The following is a 22638-nucleotide window of genomic DNA, read 5'->3' as shown; positions in this document are numbered from 1 at the left end:
TAATATTCATCCTGCCAGCGTGGGGACTTGGGAACTATTTCCCCAGAGCCCCTCATCCTTTGCATAAGGTCTCCACTGCTTGGGCTCTGCAGATGCTTTCAGCAACTGAAATAACCCCATGACTGAAGCTACTGTGTGTGCCTGCTACTCGGTGTGCCCTAGAACTGTGTAAACCTGGTAAGATCTCCTTCCTGTTAGTACTTCTAAGCATCCCAGCTACTACAAAATAAACAACAAAAATAGAGTCTGACCAGAATCACAGACTTTTGTTTTCCACTTTGGGTCAACAATTGAAGTAACAAAGGCTGTTCAGGCTTCACAGCGTTAGAGACCTGCAGAAAGGCTTCATCTCTATAAGGGGGGGGGGGGGCTCACAATCCCTGACCCACATATGGGGCAGGCCCTGGCTTCCCATTCTGTACCCAAGATGCCCAGAGATTGGTTCACCATGCTGGCCATCACTCTTTGTCCTGCTGACACAGAACTGAATCGGATAGCTCCTTTTACCAATGGCTGCCCCTAGTGTGTTGTCATCCTTGGGCTCTGGCCTCCATGCTAGTGATGTCCTCTGCCCTAACTGTGGCAACCAAAGCAAGATGGCTCAGCGGGTGGTTGCGGCCAAGCTGAGAACCTGGGTTCAATCCCCAAGATCTACAAGGTAGAAAAAGAAAAGGGATCCCAAAGTGATCCTCTGACAATCGCATGGGCACCATAGCACACATGTACACACACACTCACACGCATGTCTGAAGATCTACAAGGCAGAAAAAGAAAAGGGATCCCAAAGTGATCCTCTGACAATCACATGGGCACCATAGCATACATGTACACACACACTCACACGCATGTGCATGCACACAAACACACAGATAATAAACATATTTTTAAAAGGAAAGAAATGCCTCTAGACACTGTCAAATATGCCCTAGGGGGACATCATGCCTGAACAGGAACCACTGTCTACATCTAAGGTCATCTTAGCACCTCCTAGTCAGTAGTAGTGCTCTGAGGATTTTAGGCCCCACAGTCAGTAGCAATGCTCGGAGTACTTCAGATGAGAACTCTAAGTGCTTCCGTGGAAAAGGACTTAGTTCTTTTTCAGCACATCCTGTGGAGAAGACGTTCTAACCAGGGCAACTCCTAGCACAAAGGGCTCAAGAATGAAGCAAGACACAGAGCTTCACTTTTGATCATGTTTAATGAAAAAGAAGTCACGTGAACAGAAATGGACACAGAACAGAGATGGCGGGTGGGAAAGTATGGCGGCTGGAACAACGGGAAGTTACTTTGCTTCTGACTTCACAGGCACATCCTGTCAGTTACTACTGACCTAACACGATTCCGGAAACCCCAAACATCGCGATAGTATGCCATTCCACTGACCTTCCACAGACACGCAACCAAGTGTGTCCGAATGGTGTCTCTCCACTTTCCCCCAACCCAGATCCCCAAAACTCATGTGGCCAAGGCAAGCGTATCCACTGTGCGTTATCCCGGAGTGAAGAAGTGCAGCAGCCTTGGCTCTTTATTACACAGCAAGTCAGCACTGGCCGGTGAGCTCTGGGCACGGACACGACGGCTGCTAATATTTTCATGAGAGAACACTTAGGCTACGCAACCGTTTATTCTTAGGACAATCAATCGCTGGAGAGTTACATCTGACTCTGCCAGCTTCAGCTATGTGGAAAGACGTTCCTATGGTTTGTAGCTGAGCAGACGTGAAATATGAAAAGGCATAAATGCACAGATGTGAAACTACAGTGATCATCCAGGCTTGTTTTATGGCTCATGATTTTCAGTGGGACCAGTCAATATTCTATTTTTATTATTTTCTACTCTAATGAATAGTATGATCATATCATTCTAACTAGGAAATATACATATATAAATCTTTGGAAAAGAACTCTGATCTCGGAAAATATATACTGGTGAGAGCTTTGCAGTAATGACCTCGCTTAAAATAAAATATCCTTCTCTCAAGCTGGAAGCTAGGCAGCACTAAACTCATTCTAGACATTTGCCATGTGGGTAATAAAGAGAAGCAGTAGATTTTACTCTCTGTCCCCTTTAAGATACAAATCTTGTTGGCCAGGGCAAAGCAGCCAGCAACCTCGTACGCTCACATTTCACCGACTGATGTTAGGAGGACCCTTGCCTCTTCTGATACTGGATGCGGAGTTTTTCCAGTTGTTCTACACATTGAGACTGGGCCATCTTCAGTGTCCGGTTCTCTTCGGTCAGAGCCTCAAATTCCCGGACCAGCTGAGCAGCGTCCAGCTTCTCCTTCTCTGCCTGGTCCAGCTTGGCAATGAGCTCCTTTCTGAAATTCAGGACACAGGGCAAGAAGCATGGGCTGTACTGCACACATACCCAGCAATCCGCACTCCCCTCTCTGTGCTTCTCAGTGTCTGCCCTCTGACCGCCAACGACACCCCTTACTTTTCCCTCTTCTTTTCTTTCCCTCCCCTTTTCTTTCAGTATCTTTATGTTTTTATTAGCTTACAACGCAAAAGGTTTCCTTCCACATGGGATGTTTATACATCTCTCCCTCTTTCCCTCCTTCCCTCACTGTACCCTTCAGACCCCAGTCCCCCCCCCCTTCTACTATGTTTTACGACCATCTCCACAGTTCCCTTGAAGCCTTTTCTTCCACTCTCACGGGCCACTTCCCAGATTCCTGCCCTTAACTCATTTACATCCTCCTGGATGTGAGTATTTAACAATTAGAAGTTAGGGTCCAACTCAAAAAAAGTCAGTAGCCCTCCTATATACAAACAAGAAAGAAGCTGGGTAAGAAAACAGAGAAACATCACCCTTCACGATAGCCACAAATAACATAAAATATCTTGGGATAACACTAACCAAAGAAGTGAAAGACCTTTTCAACAAGAACTTTAAGTCTTTGAAGAGAGAACTTAAAGAATATACCAGAAAATGGAAAGATCTCCCATGTTCTTGGATAGGCGGGATCAACATAATAAAAATGGCAATCTACCAAAAGCAATCTACAGATTCAATGCAATCCCCATCAAAATCCCAATACAATTCTTCACAGAACTTAAAAGAACAATACTCATATGGAACAGCAAAAAAAAAAAAAACAGAATAGCCAAAACAATCCTGTACAATAAAGGAACTTCTGGAGGCATCACCAGTTCTAACTTCAAACTCTACTACAGAGCTACAGTAATGTAAACAGCTTTATATTGGCATAAAAACAGACAGGTTGACGAATGGAATCAAATTGAAGACTGGATATTAATCCACACACCCAAGAACACCTGATTTTTGACAAATAAGCTAAAATTATACAATGGGAAAAAAAAGAAAACACCTTCAACAAACAGTGCTGGCATAACCGGATGTCAACATGTAGAAGAATGCAGATAGATCCATATCTATCCCCATATCTGTGTATGACATCTATTTCCTTACTATTGTAAAAAGAGCCATGATCCACATGGATAAGTCAGTGTCTCTGTAGCAAGATGTATAGCAAGTCCTTTGGGTGTGTGCCTTGGAGAGGTAACTAGGTCATAGACTAGTTCTATTTTTAGATTTCTGAAAAGCCTCTCACTGGTTTCCATTGTGGCTGCAGTGTTCTATCCTCACATCAACAACAGACAAAATAAGGTCTTACTCTACAGACCCAAGTTGGCCTGGAACTCACTATGTAGCCCAGTGATGGAAGTGGGTCTTGTATCTTATCTGTTGCTCTCATTGATTAACTACTAAAGAAAACTGCTTGGCCTAACAGGACAGAAAATTAGGTAGGCGGAGTAGACAGAACAGAATGCTGGGAGAAAGAAGCCGAATCAGGCAGTCGCAATGATTCTCCCACTCCAGACAGACGCAGGTTAAGATCTTCCCTGGTAAGCCACCTCGTGGGCTACACAGATTATTAGAAATGGGTTAGATCAATATGTAAGAGCTAGCCAGTAAGAGGCTGGAACTAATGGGCCAAGCAGTGTTTAAAAGAATACAGTTTCCGTGTAATTATTTCGGGGCATAAGCTAGCTGGTGGCCAGGAGCCAGGGCAGCAGGAACTTAGCCCACAGCTCCTTTAACAGCCCAGGGTGACCTTAAATGTGCATCAATCCTCCTGCCTCAGTTTTCTAAATGCTGGATTTATAGTTGTGAACTACAATGCCTAAGTATTGATCTTCTTTTTTATTTTAATTTCTCCAAAATCATGGGTCTTTCGAATATGTTTAGGACCCAGAGATCTTTCAATCATTCAAAACAGTGATCTTTCAAATTATTTAGTGTGTGTGTGTGTGTGTGCATGCGTGCATGCATGCAGATGTGTGTGTGTGCCACAACATGCAATAAAATCAGCTCTCTCCTTCTATTATGAGTTCTGGGGATCCAGCTCAGGTGGGCTACCTTGTATGGCAAGTGCATCTTGCCTGTTAAGCCATCTCACTGGCCTGCGATATTGTTACAGAATATTTATTGAACTATGTACAGATGTGTTGCAATTGTTTAACTATGTTCAGCTATGTTGCATTTGTTTAACTGTGTATAGATATGTTGCATTTGTTTAACTGTGTATAGATATGTTGCATTTGTTTAACTGTGTATAGATATGTTGCATTTGTTTAACTGTACAGATGTGTTGCATTTGTTTAACTATGTGCAGCTATGTTGCATTTGTTTAACTGTGTATAGATATGTTGCATTTGTTTAACTGTGTATAGATATGTTGCATTTGTTTAACTGTGTATAGATATGTTGCATTTGTTTAACTATGTATAGATATGTTGCATTTGTTTAACTATGTACAGATGTGTTGCATTTGTTTAACTGTGTATAGATATGTTGCATTTGTTTAACTATGTATAGATATGTTGCATTTGTTTAACTGTACAGATGTGTTGCATTTGTTTAACTATGTACAGATGTGTTGCATTTGTTTAACTGTATATAGATATGTTGCATTTGTTTAACTGTGTATAGATATGTTGCATTTGTTTAACTGTGTATAGATATGTTGCATTTATTTAACTATGTACAGATATGTTGCATTTGTTTAACTGTGTATAGATATGTTGCATTTGTTTAACTGTGTAAAGATATGTTGCATTTGTTTAACTATGTACAGATGTGTTGCATTTGTTTAACTGTGTATAGATATGTTGCATTTGTTTAACTATGTATAGATATGTTGCATTTGTTTAACTATGTACAGATGTGTTGCATTTGTTCATGTTACAGAATATTTATTCAACTATGTAAAGATGTGCTGCATGTATTTAATTATGTAAAGATATGTTGCTGTCTTACCTTGCCTGCCTACAGCACCCAATAGATCTAATAAAAAGTTGAATGACCAATAGTGGTAGAGGAGGTATAATGGACTTCTGAGCAGAGAGAGTAAGTAGCAGGAGGAATTTAGGCTCAGGGAAGAAAGAAGAGGACAGATGGTGTGGGAAGTTCTTCTGAAAATGTGTGTTTTTATTGGTTAATGAATAAAGAAACTGCTTTGAGCCTATAGTGGGGCAGAATGGAGCTAGGCAGGGAAAACTAAACTGAATGTTGGGAGAAAGGAGGCAGAGTCAGGGAGACACCATGTAGCAACCAGAAGGGAAAGACACAAGCTGCCAGCTAGAACCTTGCCAGTAGGCCATGGAGCCTCATGGTAAAATATAAGCCAATAGATATGGGTTAATTCTAGATGTAAGAGCTAGCTAGCAATACACTTAAGTGATTGGCAAAGCAGTAATTTAAATAATATTCTTTCTGTGTGATTATTTTGGGAGTTTGGTGGCCGGGAAACAAACAAGCAGCATCCTATAACAGACAAGGAGATGTGGGGATGAAAGAAGCAGGAAAGTAAGGCATACAGAAGGAAAGAAAAAACATAGATGAATAGAAACAGGTAAGCTTAAGTTATGTGTTAGCATATTCTATACACTATAAAGCATACTCAGATATGGATATGTAATGAGATAACACTGGCTGCTAGGACAAGTGGGTGAAAGAAAATCTGATGAGGAACAATATTTTTTCATGTTCTCCAAGTATATTCCCACAAAATCTTATGAACTGCAAAGGATAGATGAGAAGAGAAACCTGGGTGACTGCTTCAGCCAAATCAAGAACATTGTTGTCACCATGGAGACAAATAGGTACCACATGCCTGTGAGGAACAGGCATTACAGCTGCGGTCTTGCCCACCCAACCTAAAATGCACACACTAAACATGAGGAATATTAGACACTTACAAGAAAAATATTCCTCATTGGCAGGAAAGAACAAAGCATGTTCTGGGAAAGTTTTAATAATAAATCCAGCAAAAGACACAAGAGGATTTGTGACACTTCCTTTTGGGTTTTCTGTACGTTTGAAACCTTCAAAATTATCTATGAAGGGGCAAAAGTTAAATCAGAATATTTCCTTCTATACCTGATAGACTCCCTTAACCACTCAATTTGGTATCGGCTGAGCAAAACCAAGCTTTCTAAAAGAAGGAGGACCCAGCAGGACCAAAGGGGACGGTGTGGAACACACAGGCACATGCACTAAGTCCATGGGCTCCAGCTGATCTCTGGATCTTCCAAGATGTTTACAATAAAAACTTGGCAAATGAATAATTGAAGAAAAAAAAGTACTTCAGGGAAAGATCATTTATATCTTAAGAGAAAGGAAACCTAACTCAAAGTGCTCTAATTAAAAAAGCCACACAACTAATAAGAAAAGGCATAAATCAAGCCTGTCCTGATTAAAGTCTTAGTGTTCTGTGTCCCTGAGCACAGGTAAAGCAGAAAATGCTGATAATTAAATATTGATCAGGAAAAGTTCTCTTGTAATGATCTTAAAGAAATTAATGAGAAAAACCCTACATGGGGTTGAGAAAGAGAACCGTGGCAAATCCTCCACCCATCAGGTCATCCCTGGTCTGCCTGGGGCCCCCTCTCACTTTAAATTACCTACATCACACAAACCATTTAGAGTTCCGCTTTCACTGCACGGTCTGGGGGTGGCTAGTACCAGGTCCAAGGATAGCTACTTTCCTGACTTTCTGTTTGACTTCAGTTAATCCCCTGATGCTTTCTGTCTGTCTTTTGTTTTCATTTCTAGAGATGACCAACTGCAGGATCACTGACTTTCTAACTGCAAGGAATGGTTGAGACTGTCTAGTCCCATCTCTCTACACTGGAGAATGTCAATAATAATTTCTCCTTTACTACAATCAAGAAGCCTCGGCTGATAGGTTTCTAAATTAGCTTCATGTAAGTAATTATATAGATAGCCAATAAAAACTGCCAAGATGTCTGCTGTCTCCTGTTTGGAACTTATTTATTTAGACACATTTATGTTCATCTATTAGCAAGTCATGAGTAAGGCCAGGCACGTCAAGCTACTGAAGCTATTTTTTTTCTTTTTTTTTTAATTGAAAAAAAAAAATTCCCGCCTCCTCCCAGCCTCCCATTTCCCTCCCCCTCCTCCCACTCCTCTCCCCCTCACCTTACTCCTCTCCCCCTCCCTCTCCAGTCTGAAGAGCAGTCAGGGTTCCCTGCCCTGTGGAAAGTCCAAAGTCCTCCCCCCTCCATCCAGGTCTAGGAAGGTGAACATCCAAACTGGCTAGGCCCCACAAAGCCAGAACATGAAGTAGGATCAAAACCCAGTGCCATTGTCCTTGGCTTCTCAGCAGCCCTCATTGTCCGCCATATTCAAAGAGTCCGGTTTTATCCCATGCTTTTTCAGTCACAGTCCATACTGAAGCTATTTTATAAACAGATCATTCCAACAAGAATTCATTGTTTCCAATGAGGCAAAATATGGGCCCAACTTTGATCTTTCAGGCTATCGTGTCTATCACTCATCCACTGTCATAGAATGTGGGGGAGGAAGGACATAGCTATGGGAATCTTTTTTTGATGCTAAGAATCTGTAGCCTAATACTGTACATGATGTATCCCAGCAGTCTGAGGGCCACACCCCTAGGATCTACCATGAATCATCAAATGTCCCCATCCTAAGCCACAGACTTGGAAACGTTCTACTTGTAAAGAAAAAAGAGAGAAGGGAAAGTATTAGAGAAAAAAAAAGATTAAAAATATGTGGAAATTAGTTTCAAAATGTAGGAAATTCTTTAGGTTCCAAGAAGTTGATTCATTGATAGTACAAATACTTTTTGATCTAGAGAGATCACTCTTGGGCTGGAGAGATGACCCAGACATGAAAGGCTAGGCTAGCAACCCAACATACAGGACTGGAAGAATCACTATCATGGTCCTTGGTGATTGCAAAATTAACTAGGGATTTTTATCGAGAAAAAGTTACAATTCTAGACAGTTCGGCTCTGATGAGCTAGTAGGATAAACTTTATTTTAAAAAGTTCAAACCCTTGACTTGGTGGCGCTTATATGTTCAGAGGCTCATATTTATATAGGAGAGAAAAAGCAGATGCCTCCAGATGAGTGAAGGATTGAAGATCTTACCTTCCTTTTTTTTAATGATGGAGAGATAATGAATGATGTTGAATTGAGGCTTCCAAATTCAATCTGCCAATGGTGCTGACGGCTCATGAATAGTAAATGCATACATGTACTAAGAAATGAGGAGGAAGAAGCAGGCTAGAGGACAACACTGTACCCTTGCGGGGGTGGGGGTGAGATTGAGTCTAAACAAAGGTTTGTTTAATGTGAGCATGGTTGGCATTTAGACCTGAAGAGTCTGCTCTAGACAATGGCATTACAGGAAGCTTAGCATCATCCTTGGCTCTCAATCGCTAGATGCTAGACACAACTTCCTCACTTCCTGGTCAGGAATTCAGACATTTCTCTAGATATTAGCGTGGTCCTGGGTTGGCGATGAGGGAGAAGAGTCTCCTTATAAGAAACACTATTTTAAATAAAGAAGGCTGCAGGGCTCACTCTATTGGTCAACCTGAGCTGATCCTCGGGTGGGGTAATAAAGTAAAAAGGAAGACGCTTCTTTATTCTGCTCCTGTGGAGACTGTATTGTTGCTGCTTCCCTGGTAATGGAAATAAGTTAAAGATACACTCATTAAGGGTCCACAAATGCCTTGCCCATTTTAATAAGGTCTCAGGCAGAAGATAAGGGGAAAAAATGCAGTCAAGAGACTGGACAGTCCTGGGTTAGATGATGTGAGAGATCCAATCATTATAACTGGGGCATTAAAAATGTATAATCTCACAGCCAGGTGATGTCTGGAATATTGACATTTAACACAAAACTAGCTATTTAAATGAAAAGCATCCTTTTGGCCCTTCCTCTGCCTCCTCAAAGCCTTCAGCAGTCCATTTTCAGACTCCTTTGGTCAACTTGCTCAACTGGTCTCGGGAAGCACACCCTCGCTGTTGGGAAATGAACTCAGATCCCATATTTTCCCCAGGAAGGAAGTTGCACACATCAGACATGATGAGAAAGAGAATAGGTGTTTGCACCGTGTGCCCACCCACTATTATAAACACCTGGGGGAAATACCACTCTTGCTGTTCCTGGATGGCAGGGAAAACCCAATGTTTAGACTGAGTAAATGCATAAGACCCGCGTGCCTGGGGTACAGAGAGAGGCGCAGTTCTCCGTGTGTTCATACTTTACAACATTTTTACAAACCTCACCCTTGAGTGGAGTGGTGTAGACAAAACTGGCCTTTCTCTGTTCACTCTATGACAGTGGCCTGTGGAGCTCCTCTCTGTCCCCCAACTTTGAGAGACTTTCCAAGAACTTGCTTAAAAATCTTTCTTTGAAAATAATATCAGGCAGCAAGTGTTCCTATTTTAACACAAAAACCTCTGCTGGCAGTTTCAGAATGAGTTAAGGAGCATGACAAAAGGCAAGCGAAAGGAGGGTTATTTTTACATTGAAGTTTCACAAGTTACCTAAGTACCCCTTCCCATAGTGCAGCGCTCCCCTAGATAAGCTATTGTTCTCCATAATTGCTTTATATTAATAAGACATAAGCATGAAGCTCTTGTAATGTTTGTGGCTTCCCAATTCAAAAAAAAAAAAAAAACTTCTAATGCTTCATTTGAACCCACCGCTAAAGTTATATAGTTACTCAATGATAAAATGAAAACCCTCTTAAAATTGGGCAATGTATCTAAGTAAATATTTCTCCAAGGAAACATAGAGATGGCCCAGAAGTGCAGGTAAAGCTGTGCAACATCATAGCCATCAGGGAAATGCACGTGGGTACCACAAGGACACACCACTTCCACCCACTAGCACTGGCGTCCTCAAGACACTTGGAGAGACTTTTAACAGATGCTAATAGTGGCATCATTCAAAATACTAAGCAGGGCAAACAACGCAAATATACATTAACCAATGAAAGGCAAATAAGATGTGGACAATAGAATCTTATCCGCAGACAAAAAGAACGAAGTGCTGGTGTGTGATACACGGATGAACTTGAAACACTAAGCTCTGATAGTCTGAGAGTCACGCCAAAAACATACTACACAATTACATTGATTTAAAAAATGTCCAGCAGCAAGCCGATAGATACAGGAAACAGGTTTAATTGTTAAAATAGCTAGTGAAAAAGGACAATGAGGGAGACTGCTCAAGACTACAAGATTTCCTTCCAGGCTGATGAAAACTGTCCACATACAAGATGGCAGCACACAAGGCTGGAAACACCGCAGAGCCTCAACTGTCGAACAGAGAACTTCAGGGAGAAGTATCTTCATCCTTTGTAACTATCCCTTTCTGATATTGCCCATCTCCTCAGAATGGTTTAAATACAGATTTGAGAAATGCTTTCTCTACCAGGCAAGGCGTGAGCATGCCGAGAACTCAGTAACCTTTATAGCCGGTGTAGTATAATCAGATATCTTAAATCATCTCTGTCTGGCAATTGGTGCCAGATATCTAAAGTTATACAATGTACAAAAGAAGCTGTGTATACCAAATGAAAATTCTTATAAGATGTATCAAAAATATGTCATGTTACAATATATGTGATTATAAGGAACATGGCCACATGCAAAAAGATCTAGATGGTCAACTAAAGTAGGAACTGACTCTCTACATCATTGGTCATAAGCCAGAAATACATTTCAATAAATAGGATTTACTCTGCCGTAAGTTTGTAAACTTTGAGAAAGTTTGACTGTCTTTATCCTCCCAACAGATATGACCAGGGACAGCTAACTCTTCTCTCACTGGGAGTCCTCTCAAACTTGATGCAGGGAGACCTCCTCTGGAGACATGAGAGAAGTTCAGTCTCAAGCACAAGCATCCGGCTGGGCACAAACAACCCCAATAAAGAAAACCTCTCTTTTAAAATACTTTAGAATCTTTATTTCTCACTTGCATAAGTCAGGAGCCAAAGGCATCAAAGTCAGCCACACTTTATGAAGGGTTGGGAAATTCTCATCAAAATCATTTTTTAATTGGAATGCTAATTGCTTGGGCCAAATCCGTATGGCTGGATTTATCTTGCTTGAAAACAAAGGCTTCAGAAAAAGATTTGTTATAAAATGAACACTGGCTCACTACAGCGTGATGAGAAGCAGTGCTGCTAACAGCCCTTAGAGGATGGATTCTGTACGGTGGTGACTCCAACCACACTTTGATTTAACAGTTTATCTTAGCAACCCTTACTAACATCAAGTCATATTTTAAATATGAGGCTGTAGCAATACAAACAAAATATGTTTATGCAGAGGGCATTAATGCAACCTATAACAGGTTACTGTAAATCAACCTAATTTATATTTGAAATCTATGATCTTTCCTGGGGCAGAAAAGACATGCTAAAGAGAGTGCATGCCTGAGAGAGAGAGAGAGAGAGAGAGAGAGAGAGAGAGAGAGAGAGAGAGAGAGAGAGGGAGGGAGGGAGAGAGAGAGAGAGAATCATAATGACAGGAATAAACTTAATCGTGACTCCTGATAACACTAACTCTCCAGTTTCTCCCTCACTTCTGAAGAAAAAAAATCTGATCACCATGAATGAGGACAGGGGCTGGGCCTTCCTAGAGGAACTGCTGCATGTGGAGCAGACACAGACAGGACCAGCTATGTCCTGGGAATGGGAATAGGCTGATACAGTTGAGGCAGGGTCAAGTTAGGAAGTTCTATAGGGGTCTCTAGGCATGTTACTATAGGTTGTGAAACCCAGGCCAGAATTGGGTGTTGGGACTGGGAGTGCAGGTCTGTTTGTAGAGTGCTTGCCTAGCATGCAGGAGGCTCTGGGTTTGACTCCCAGCTCTTCATAAACAGGTGTGGCTGTACATGCCTATGACTGAGCCATCAGGAAGATCGAGAGTTAGGGCATACTTGGGAACACAGTAAGCTTGACTCCCAGCCTGGATCCATGAGACTGCCTCCAGAGAGAGAAGGGAGAGGAAGAGGTGGGAGTTCTATTAATTTTAAAGAAGAAAAAAGCCACACACACAGGAAGGAAAACACAATATTGCACCAACCAAGATTTGAAGCAGAAAATTTTAAACCAGATAAAAGAACTGGGAATGGAGAAGAAGGAACTTGAGAAGCTAAATGAAAGGGGGAAAAAAGTAAAAGATTTGTCCTTGCCCTGTATGTAGCCAATTGTTTAAAGAATTGAGATACAATTGATGAAGGAATAAGATGACTTCTACAGAAACACACGTGGCCTTATGAGTCCCTAGGGGGCAGGCTTCTCCTTTGAGGTCCTAGAAGGTTGTATAAAGGTTTTTCCCTAACCAGCTAGCTGCTTCTTTCTGAAACCAACTTGAGTCCTTCTTCCTTTGATGCTGCGGTGGTACCCACAAGTTATCATTGTTCTCAACACAAGCCATGGGAACAAGTTCCAGATCCCTAACATTAACCATTCTTACACCATGATCCTGTCATAGTTCAAAATGCAACACACAAAAATAGTAACTCTTAGAGTGGGTGATTCTCATATTGCCAGAAAAATGCCCTGTATGAGGTTAAATTAAATACCAAAGTCCTCAAGAAGATGGACAGTGAAGAGTTATCTATAAAGACGAACTACCTAGGTGCGTTCTTCCCTGTCATGCCATCACAGTCTGTGTGTGCCCAGAAAACGCACTCACAGGCTACTCATCCTAAGTCCTCCTGTGGCTGCAACATCGGCCACTCTCGAAAGTCACGCTGTGGTGACAAACACAATCTAAACATTTTTTTTTAACAGCTTACCAAAACTCTGTGACCAAAAGGAAAGCCTTGGATTTTAAAAGTTGTGTCTTCTGATTTCTTAACAGTTCTTAATCTTTCATAACCAAAAGTTCAAGTCAATGTTTGTGTTTGAAATGAAACAAAGCAGGGAATTTTGAAGAGGCTGGGCTCATTTGGTATATGCAGTTGTCTGTCTACCAAACCCACGGCTGCATAGATATCCAACCTCCATGCAGCAGTCTCAAGAGTCCTAAGATTTTTCTTAAGCAAAGCACATGTCACCTTCTTTCATTCATAAATTAAGTAATAAATAAGCTGTGTCACTGCAGTAAGATAAGGGAAGAAGAAAGACAAGGTTGAAAACCGTCGTGTTTGTGAGTTCTATGCGCATCCTAACAATGATGTGTTTAGCATTTAGGTGTACATAATAGAGAAGGCTTCAGGAGCTCAACGGTGAGAAATGCCTGTCTAGCTATGCTTTATTGGGACCACGTCCTGGTCAGAGGTGTCAAGACTACCAGCGGATCTCCCTCACAAGTGTGTGAGAACCAACTGACCAGAGGATGAGGACATAGTGTTTAATATAATGCTTTTCAGGAATAAAAAAGGGAAGAGTCAGTGAGGAAAAAATGTTGGCAGAACAAAGTGCAATGAAGCTGGGTTTCATGAAACAGTCGGTAAAATTGAAGTGCTCCAATTAATTGAATTGTCTAACTTCGCCTAGCAGACTCGTAATGATAATAAACGCTATCATGATGAAAACTTACTGGGACTATAAAATGCAGTTAGTCAACTAATGCATTTACATAACTCCAAAAAGGGTTTTCATTTCATGGGGGGCCTTTACTGCTTAAACATCAATTAAAATTCACTCCCAGCCGAAGTGCCCTGAGGTCTCTGGGTACAGCCAGAGAGAATATGGCATGGCTCGGGATAGTATTTTGGCAATTTTAATTTCTCTCACTAAAATCTCTCATTTCAAAACCAATTACGTTTTGAGTGGAAGCACGCCCACAGCTCCCTTTCTTAGTCAACGGGGAGAGGCATTGGATCCACAGAAGGTCTGTTGCGTGTGCCCACAATCCCTCCCTTCCGACCCACCGACCGCAGTCTCTGCTCAGTAGAAGAGAGTACTTACTTCCTTTCCTCGAGCAAGGCGATCTCTTTTTTGACCTCATGGTACTCCTCCGCTATTTGGCAGTGCTGTTTAAACACCTGCATGGATTCTGCGGAGTCGTGACATGGCGGCAGAGGCTGCACAAACGAGGAGAAACGCAATCAGTCCACCGGACAATGAACACAGCGGAGATGGGCGGCTTCTGTTTGAGGGATCATAGAGAGGTGAGGCGATCCTGCTGACACTGACTTTCCTGGCCTCTCGACCGGAAACTGGAGCCCCGAGACCTACTACACGTTAGCTACCTGCCCCATCGATCTGTGGTTGTTCTTAGAACTTGTAAACTGCTTTAGAAAAGATCAGAGGAAATACTCCAGTCGTCTGTTTCAATCCCCCCCTTTTTTCCCTACGCCTATAATCCTGAGGCCAAGCCCACGAGAGTGGTGCAGTCCTGCGGGTAAAGAGGACCAGAACCCTAAACCCTGCTCGGGGCACATGAGGCGGAACACAGAACAGATCTGAATTTCTTCTTCCCTCCCATCTATGAGGAAAACAGGTCCACGAGGCAAACTTTTCCTACATATAACATGGAAAACATGCCTACCTCCAGAAATCATTTTTAACTAAGACCGCCATGGCTTTGTAATTCTTATTTCCACATCAGCAATGTGTGATTTAAAGCACTACTGTTTGGGATGGTCTTCTAATTGTCTTTTAGAGAGGTTTTGAATCACCCCCTAATTACTTATGGAAAATATGTAAAATCTGAGAAGCATGGAAGTTGGTTGCTGAACAAGCTCTTGGGTCCTACTTGTCGTTATGGTCTATGCAGGCAAACAGTGTCTGACTAGGTACTAATCTCACTCATTTATTCCAGTAAAGTGTGAACTAATGGATCTTGTTCTTTGCTCCCATATTCTCCAAGCACAGCACACAGATTTCTTGGGGTATCATATTTGCTCAGTAAGTAGCAGCAATTCAATATAGCGTGTGCGCTGGCTGACAGCTAAGAGCGCCCTTCTCATTCAAAGGAAGTAGAATTCTAAGTAGACATAGGCATTATTGACACATCACACTGAACCTCATTGATGTGCACAATGAATACTTGTTAATAATAAGTTCTGCAATGTTTCCGAATTCTGATTGGGACAAATTTTACATTCGGGTGAAATCCTTGATGTCACTTAACTCACATGGAATCTGACACTGGCCACTTTACGTGGCATCTTTCCCTGGACCCCTATGAACATATTCACAATGCCAGCCCAGCCAGCTGTAACCATGACCCTTTTCAACACAGAAATAAATGGAAAACCAGGACACAGTGCTACAACAATATAATTCACCCCAGGCGACGAAGCAGCTGCCAAAGGAATTCACGACTCCTGGCTCCTCCAGTCTGTAGCCCAGAAATCTCAACCCTTCACCAATTCTCACCTGTTACGCTGGCACGTTACCAGGTATAACTGTTAGCGGAATGAAAGCGACATACCCGGGCTCCCGAGCCAAGCTTTTAAATCATCTGTGCCCTGTTAGAAGACTTGCCTGTTGGCAGCCGTGAGAGTCCACATCCCATCCTGCCCTCATGAACACCACATAAACCACACTCATTCAAGCAGGATGCAGCAATTCAGTGGCCACCTGCAAGTACCTGAACTGCAAATTCTACAGCGACCTAATGCCATAGCCAAGAATCTAAAGGACTGTGTCCTTTAGAATAAAGGAGAGAATAAAGATGATGGCGGTCAAGGCGGGAGCATCCTTTCTGTGTGCTTTGAGAAGAAAACTGAAAATCACAAGTACACTTCCTTCAGGCAAGGAAGCTTCCCCCTTCCTCCTTCCTTTGCTTCGCACCTTGCGGTTCTTTTAAATAACTAGCACGTTTTCCTCATGATTTTGGATTTGTGGGGTTTTTTTTAATTTTATGAGTCTGGGTGTTTTGCTTGCATGTTTGTCTGTGCACCACATTCATGCAGAATCTCAGAAGCCAGAAGGTGTTGGGTCCCCTGGAAGTTACAGACTGTTCTGAACTGCCCTGTGGATGCTGGGAATCGAACTCCCATCCTCTAGAAGAGCAGCCACTGGTCCTCAGTGCTGAACCACTTCTCCAGCCTCTTTACTTCTGTTTTTATTGGTACATTAGCATGCTATCACTAAGTGACAGCTCTAGGCCTTTTACATTTTTATCTTTGGACAGTATCATACTAACTTGCCAAAAGCAGCCTTGAGTTCATTCACGGTGCATCCCAGGTAACTCCCAAACCTGTCTCCTCAAGCTTCAGTACCCCACCCAAGCAGCTGGGATTACAAAAGTTCACCACTGCATCTGGGCAACTGGCATCTCTTAATTGTAGAAATCAGATCTTGTATTTTGGAAGAGGCAGGAGACCTGCGGGCGGGGAGGAGGAACAGGTGAGGGTAATGGGAGGCTGGATACAGTCAAAACACGTTATGTACATAGATGAAAATGCCATAATGAAACCTAGTTTTTACAACTAATATCAGCTTTCAAAACTATTTGAAAGGATTTATTTTTAAAGCTAGGCAGTGTGGTGATACTACTAAGGGCATATGGGCCTAGCTAGGCAGCAGAACTGACACTCGGAAGTGACTAGCAGGGCAAGCTTTCTTTTACCTATTTTAAGCCATAGTCCATGTTGATGCAAAGGCAGTTTCCTCTGAGACTTTCCTCTTTGCCTAGCCCGGCTAAGATGTCTTCCTCCCGGGGTCTGCCGGCTGAGGCGTGTCTCATCTGTACTCAGCTTTTGTCCTCCCCGACCGTTTTGCCAGGGAATTTCAAATTCTCACCACATTTTAAAATTCCAGGCCATGCGCGACTAACCACCAATGTTGCTGGGCAAATCAGCATGTGCACTGGCCGACAGACTCCATGGCCATCTGAAGACACTAGACATTCATCCGAGCCCAGAAAATTCATTGAAGAGTTTGTTTACGTGCATGCGGTTTGCATCCCAGAAGAAATTCCGATCAATGGAAGTCTCCTAACTACTGCAGCTTAGACTACCGCTGTGCCGCTCTGTGCCTCCTGATACGCCTGGCTGTGTTTCCTCACAAAGGCTCTAGATCATCACATTGGCCCTGAACCGACTACGTGGCTGAAGGCGGCCTTGAATCTCTGATCCCCCTGCGAAGTCCGTGACTCTGAAGATGAGCAGGTGGAGGAGAGTTGTTCATCATTGCCAACTGCCCAGCTTTGAGGAACTCTGTGATAGAATAAGATGCCATGTTGGCCAAAACGGGTGTCCATCACCGCAGCGGCAAGGATAAGGAACTGAACATAGCAAATGTGGCAAACACTGCAGAATGAGCGCACTGGCTCTCATTGATCCGGGTGATTCTGAGATCATTAGAAGCAGGTCAGCACGGGCTGGAGAAATGTAAACCAGCAAAGGTTTTAGGGGAAACTTACTAGAGTTTGTTTAAAAATAAATAAATGTATATATATTTAAAAAGCAAAACCAGAACTACCCATCGGCTTAAGTAAGGAAGATCTAAACCCAGGCACGGATGACTTCCTTGGTTGTTGATCCCGCTTAAAAACATGTTCAAACTGAAAACTTAGGGAAAAGCTACAAAAATTCCTGGAATAGCTAGACAGAAAGCATTAACTTTGGGAAATAAAAGCAACAGTTTCTGTCAGTCATGGTGTACACCTGCAATCCCAGTACGTGAAGGTCAAGGAGGCAAAAGTTCAAAGTCACCCCTGACTTTGAGTTCAGCACAAAACTGCTACATAAGACTATAAGAAGGAGGAGGAGGAGGAGGAGGAGGAGGAGGAGGAGGAGGAGGAGGAGGAGGAGGAGGAGGAGGAGGAAGGAGAAGGAGAAGGAGAAGGAGAAGGAGAAGAAGAAGAAGAAGAAGAAGAAGAAGAAGAAGAAGAAGAAGAAGAAGAAGAAGAAGAAGAAGAAGAAGAGCAATAAAAAATGATGCTGTCATGGGATAAAACTGGACTCTCTGAACATGACGAACAATGAGGGCTGATGAGACGCCAAGGACAATGGCACGCGGTTTTGATCCAACGCAATGTACTGGCTTGGTGGGAGCCTAGCCAGTCTGGATGTTCACCTTCCTAGATATGGACGGAGGGGGGAGGACCTAGGACTTACCACAGGGCAGGGAACCCTGACTGCTCTTTGGACTGGAGAGGGAGGGGGAGAAAAGTGGGGGGAAAGGGCGAGGGGTGGGAGGAGGGGGAGAAGAATGGGAGGAGGGGGAGGGAAATGGGAGGCTGGGAGGAGGTGGAAATTTGGTTTTTTTTTTCTTTCTTTTCTTTATTCTCCTTTTATCAATAAAAAAAAAAGAATTACAAAAAAAAGGAAAAAAATGATGCTGTCTTTATTCCCAACACTCGATTTAAACTAGTCCTATTAGAGAGAATAGTGTTCATGGAAATCCCATGCTGAGTGGGGGTGGGCAGTTAGCCAACTCCCCGTCTGTGCTTTCCTCTTCCATCAGGAGACACCATCCTTGGTCCCCTGGCGTTATTATGCTGCACTTCCTACGCCTTGATGCCTTTAGTCCACGCTCTCCTCAAAGGAACAAGGCTGCACTCCAAAGGAATCCCAAAATAGTGAGATGTGAAAGTAGCCTAGAACAGCCTGGGAAGCCGCTAGAGGCGGAGCCCATGCCTAGCGTTTGGGAGGCCCTGGGTTCAACTTCTGATATCACGCCCCTCCGTGTCTCCCCCAACCCATCACCAAAAGCAATTGTTTAAGACCCTAGAACATAGCTGCTGTGTTATGACAGAATCTGTTTTCAGTATTACTCTATGTGAAGATCTGTTACTGGATTTCGAAGTAGATAAATAAAGATGTTCTCCCAGCGTTCCTTCAAGCCAACTTTGAAACACAGGTTCCCAAGGCACAGATTGGGGCTTGGGTGAGGTCAGAGCTCGCCCGCCCCCCCGCCCCCCCCCGCCTCCCCCAGTCTCCCCTCCCCCGCTTCCCTCCGTCATTTCCTCTTCACCCCCTTTCCTGAGAGAACTGAGCTTGCAAAGGTTTTAAATTACACCACGGCAGAGTCGGAGGTGGGGGCGGGGCACATCATGGCCTCTGGTACCCAGCCCAATCCCCACGACTAATTTAACACAATGAAGTAAGAGAGAAACCAAACCGCAGGCTCCGGTTCCAAGAATGCGGCTTGAACCACACCGCACCACCTCGGCCATCGGTTCACAGACTCCAGAAGTGTCTTCCATCCTTTGGAACTGAGCCCGTGAGAAGCACGCAGCCAAGCATCCCTCAGCAAGGGGCAAAGCCGGCTTAAGCGTTTCCGTTTTCTGCTTGGCTACTTCAGAAACTGTTGGCCCAGTCCCCTTCCAAAATGCAAGAATTGAATTTTCCTACCCCAGCTTCCCACACAGAAGATATATTTAGGAAGCCAAACATTCTACAGTGGCTGAGTGGAGTTTGTGTTTATTTTTTGATTCTCAGGATTACCTATTTGAGGGGAGCATAGATGATACACTCCATTTTAGTGTCTCTCAAGATTAACAAGCATTGCCTGCCAAACCTAAGAGAAACTTAGCCCAGACTGGAGGAAAGAGGATCTGGAACACATTCAATTATGGTCACTCAAATTTTATTATTTTAAGACTTTAAGGGTTTGAAAATTTATTATAGTAACTGACACTTCTTCAATACATACAGTAAAATCCTAGTAAGTGTGCTGGAATTTATACTGCGCAACTTAACACATTTTACAGCTTGGAGTAAAACCTATTTGTGTCCTTTCCGTTGATCCAGAGGATAGAAAAGAGCAATGGAGCTGAGGAGTTCTCAGACTTCCCACAAGGTATATCCTAACAACACTGACCGGGCTTTCGAAATATTACTATGGCAAAACTCTAAAATATCTATATATGACCTATGAATGGTCACCAAATCCAAAGGATAACTAAGACACGCATCAATGTGTGGACAACAGAGAAATTGCCGGCTGTTTTCAGTGCCCCGCCTCCCTCCGGCCTTTGCCGTCAATGGCTCCAGGAAGGTACTGAAGACATCCTGGTAGCGGAATCCAGAGATGCTGGTCTTGCTTCATCTTTCTCTCAACGTTTTCATTTCCCAGGTGTCAAATGATAAACTGAGGTAAGCACTAAAAGAAGTTTCTGGAGAGGCTGCCCGGATAACGGTATATTACGCTCCTCAGGGGACACTGAAACCATCTATTTGTAGAAGTGACATCAGATTGTGGACTTACTGGACCCTGTCTGAGGAAAGGCAAGTTCAGTGTGTACCACGGAGACACCTGTCGCTGCCAGCCCATCAGATGAGAGGACTAAGGTGCTGGAACTATTGCTCAATTTAGTTTTTTGTTTTTGTTTTTAAAGATCGTTGTTTTCCAAGTGTCTGGCCTGCTGGAGAGAACATCCAAAAGGAATCCAAGGCATTCAGCTTTGGTTTTGCTTGACGCATTAAGAAATAAATCACTTAGTCCAATTAAGAATTTCACCAAGGAAGACCATTTGTTTTTAACGTACATGAGTGCTCTATCTGCGTGTATGCCTTTGCTGTGGGAGAGGGCATCAGATTCCACTATAGACGGTTGTGAGCCACCAGGTGGGTGCTGGGAATTGAACTCAGGACCTCTGTAAGGGCAGCCAGTGGTCTTAACTGCAGAGCCCTCTCTCCAGCCCCAAGGCAAACTAGTTATGTTGACTGAGCAATTATTTATTTTCAATTTTTATTTTCATCCTACCTCCTCGGTGCCATCCTTCATTACTGCCACAGTAGGAGACAGCTGTTGTTAACTCCACACCGTGGCTGATGAGCGTGGGTCTCGGAGAGAGCAAGCTTTGCGTTAAACCACAGTGACTAAAATGTAACCCTTCTACTTGGGCTGTAGGATGGACTTGGTCTTGCACTGGACCATGAAAGAAGCCCATCATATTTCCAGATAGAGAAAAGATAAGAAGTCCATCAACACTGCTCCAAACAGAAGAAAACCACTTTTTCCTGAAGAAAAGCAATAAATTTTCCTTTACTCTTGAAGTATACATAGAATATCACTTTTTTTTCTGTTCATATAATCTAAACCTGCTATACCAAATATTGCTCCTGATGCCCACAAGAGATCTGGAAAATTAGGCTCAAGAACGGAATGTAAAATTAGCCTCCCACCTGCCCTTCAGCAGAGGCTCGGGGCCTAGAAATGAACATTATAATGTTCATTTAATTCCACCTTACTCTGAGGTCCGTGACCCAGAATTTTGCATTAATAGAGACATCAAGAGAAAGGTCTGTCATTGCTATTCTTGCCCAAGGCTTTTTTTGGCTTCTGTGAAAATAGAAGCATCATGAATTACATGTTCAAACATGTCCACATTCTTGGCAAAGCAACAGAAAAAAAACTTGGGGGTCAAATTGGTGTTAGCGTATCTACCAAATAGATATTTTATAGCTACACTTTATAAATTACCAAGGAATGTGCAAAGGATATCAGAAAGTTCCAGCAAGTTTTACAAGGCGGTTTTAGAACTACATCACAGTAACCTTGCCGACCAGAAACAAAACAAATCTCAGCTTATCGAACTAATTTAAACAGCCCATGTGCCCCATGAAAGGGACTAAGCAAAAGATCAGCAAATTGATTTAGAGCAAAATTTGACCTCAAGTTTCTCACGTATAAAGTGGAGACGAAACCACTTCTATAATTATTGCAAGAGTCAAATGAGATCACATTTAGAAAAATGACCCTTGCCTACTCCAGAGTCAGTGTGCAGTGGTGGAACTGTTCCCAGGATTTGCAGAGGGAAACCGTAGTAACGTCTGGCATTGTTTGTTCTCTGCTTGGTGAGTTTTCAAGTCTCCTGTATAGTGACAACCACAAGACTCTTTTCTCTCTCTCTCTCTCTCTCTCTCTCTCTCTCTCTCTCTCTCTCTCTCTCTCTCTTATATGGTTTCTCTGTGTAGTAGCCCTAGCTGTCGTGGAACTAGCTCTTGTAGACTTCAAACTTACAGAGATCCACCTACCTCTGCCTTCCGAGAGCTGGGGTTAAAGGCGTGTGCCACCACCGCCCAGCCAAGGCTCTTCTTTCTAACTGGTGTTTATTTTCACATAGTGGATTATGACAGTCAGAGAGAAAGAACTACAAGATAGAAGAACTCGAGTCTAACTGTAAAGAAGACTTCTTCCCCTCTTCCCTGTTTGAAAGTGGAGGGGGGGAGGTTTCTTTTGAACATAAAGTGGTTTCATTGCTGTTAAAACAGGACTTCTTGATGCAGAATGGTTTTAAATTGTTTGCTTCTGCTAAGGATGAGAACAAAAACTGTGTTCTTTCCCTCCTCAGTCTTTGCTGTCTTGCTGTATTTTTTTTCCACTCATGCCTTGAAAAATAGAATAAAGATTATAAGCAACAGTTCTAGACAGGAGTAGTTCTATGCAAAAGTCTTGACAGC

The 22638-nt window shown here is 42.9% G+C and overlaps 1 protein-coding gene across 2 annotated transcripts in view; it reads right to left on the bottom strand.

Moving 5' to 3' along the window:
* Positions 1 to 1193: 1193 nt before the first annotated feature.
* The window catches only part of Map3k7cl (MAP3K7 C-terminal like), a 41685-nt gene continuing 20240 nt past the window's right edge, over positions 1194 to 22638 (bottom strand). For both annotated transcript variants that reach the window (XM_075953787.1, XM_075953797.1), the window contains exons 4-5: positions 14240 to 14355; positions 1194 to 2320 (exon numbers count right to left, since the gene is read on the bottom strand). In XM_075953787.1, the coding sequence (XP_075809902.1) occupies positions 2140 to 2320; positions 14240 to 14355 (297 nt within the window). In that variant the 3' untranslated portion in view covers positions 1194 to 2139. The remainder of the gene's footprint in view (positions 2321 to 14239; positions 14356 to 22638) is intronic.

This window comes from Microtus pennsylvanicus, chromosome 1 (assembly GCF_037038515.1).
Source record: "Microtus pennsylvanicus isolate mMicPen1 chromosome 1, mMicPen1.hap1, whole genome shotgun sequence".
Taxonomy (NCBI): domain Eukaryota; kingdom Metazoa; phylum Chordata; class Mammalia; order Rodentia; family Cricetidae; genus Microtus; species Microtus pennsylvanicus.
This window is presented reverse-complemented; position numbering and strand designations above follow the sequence as displayed.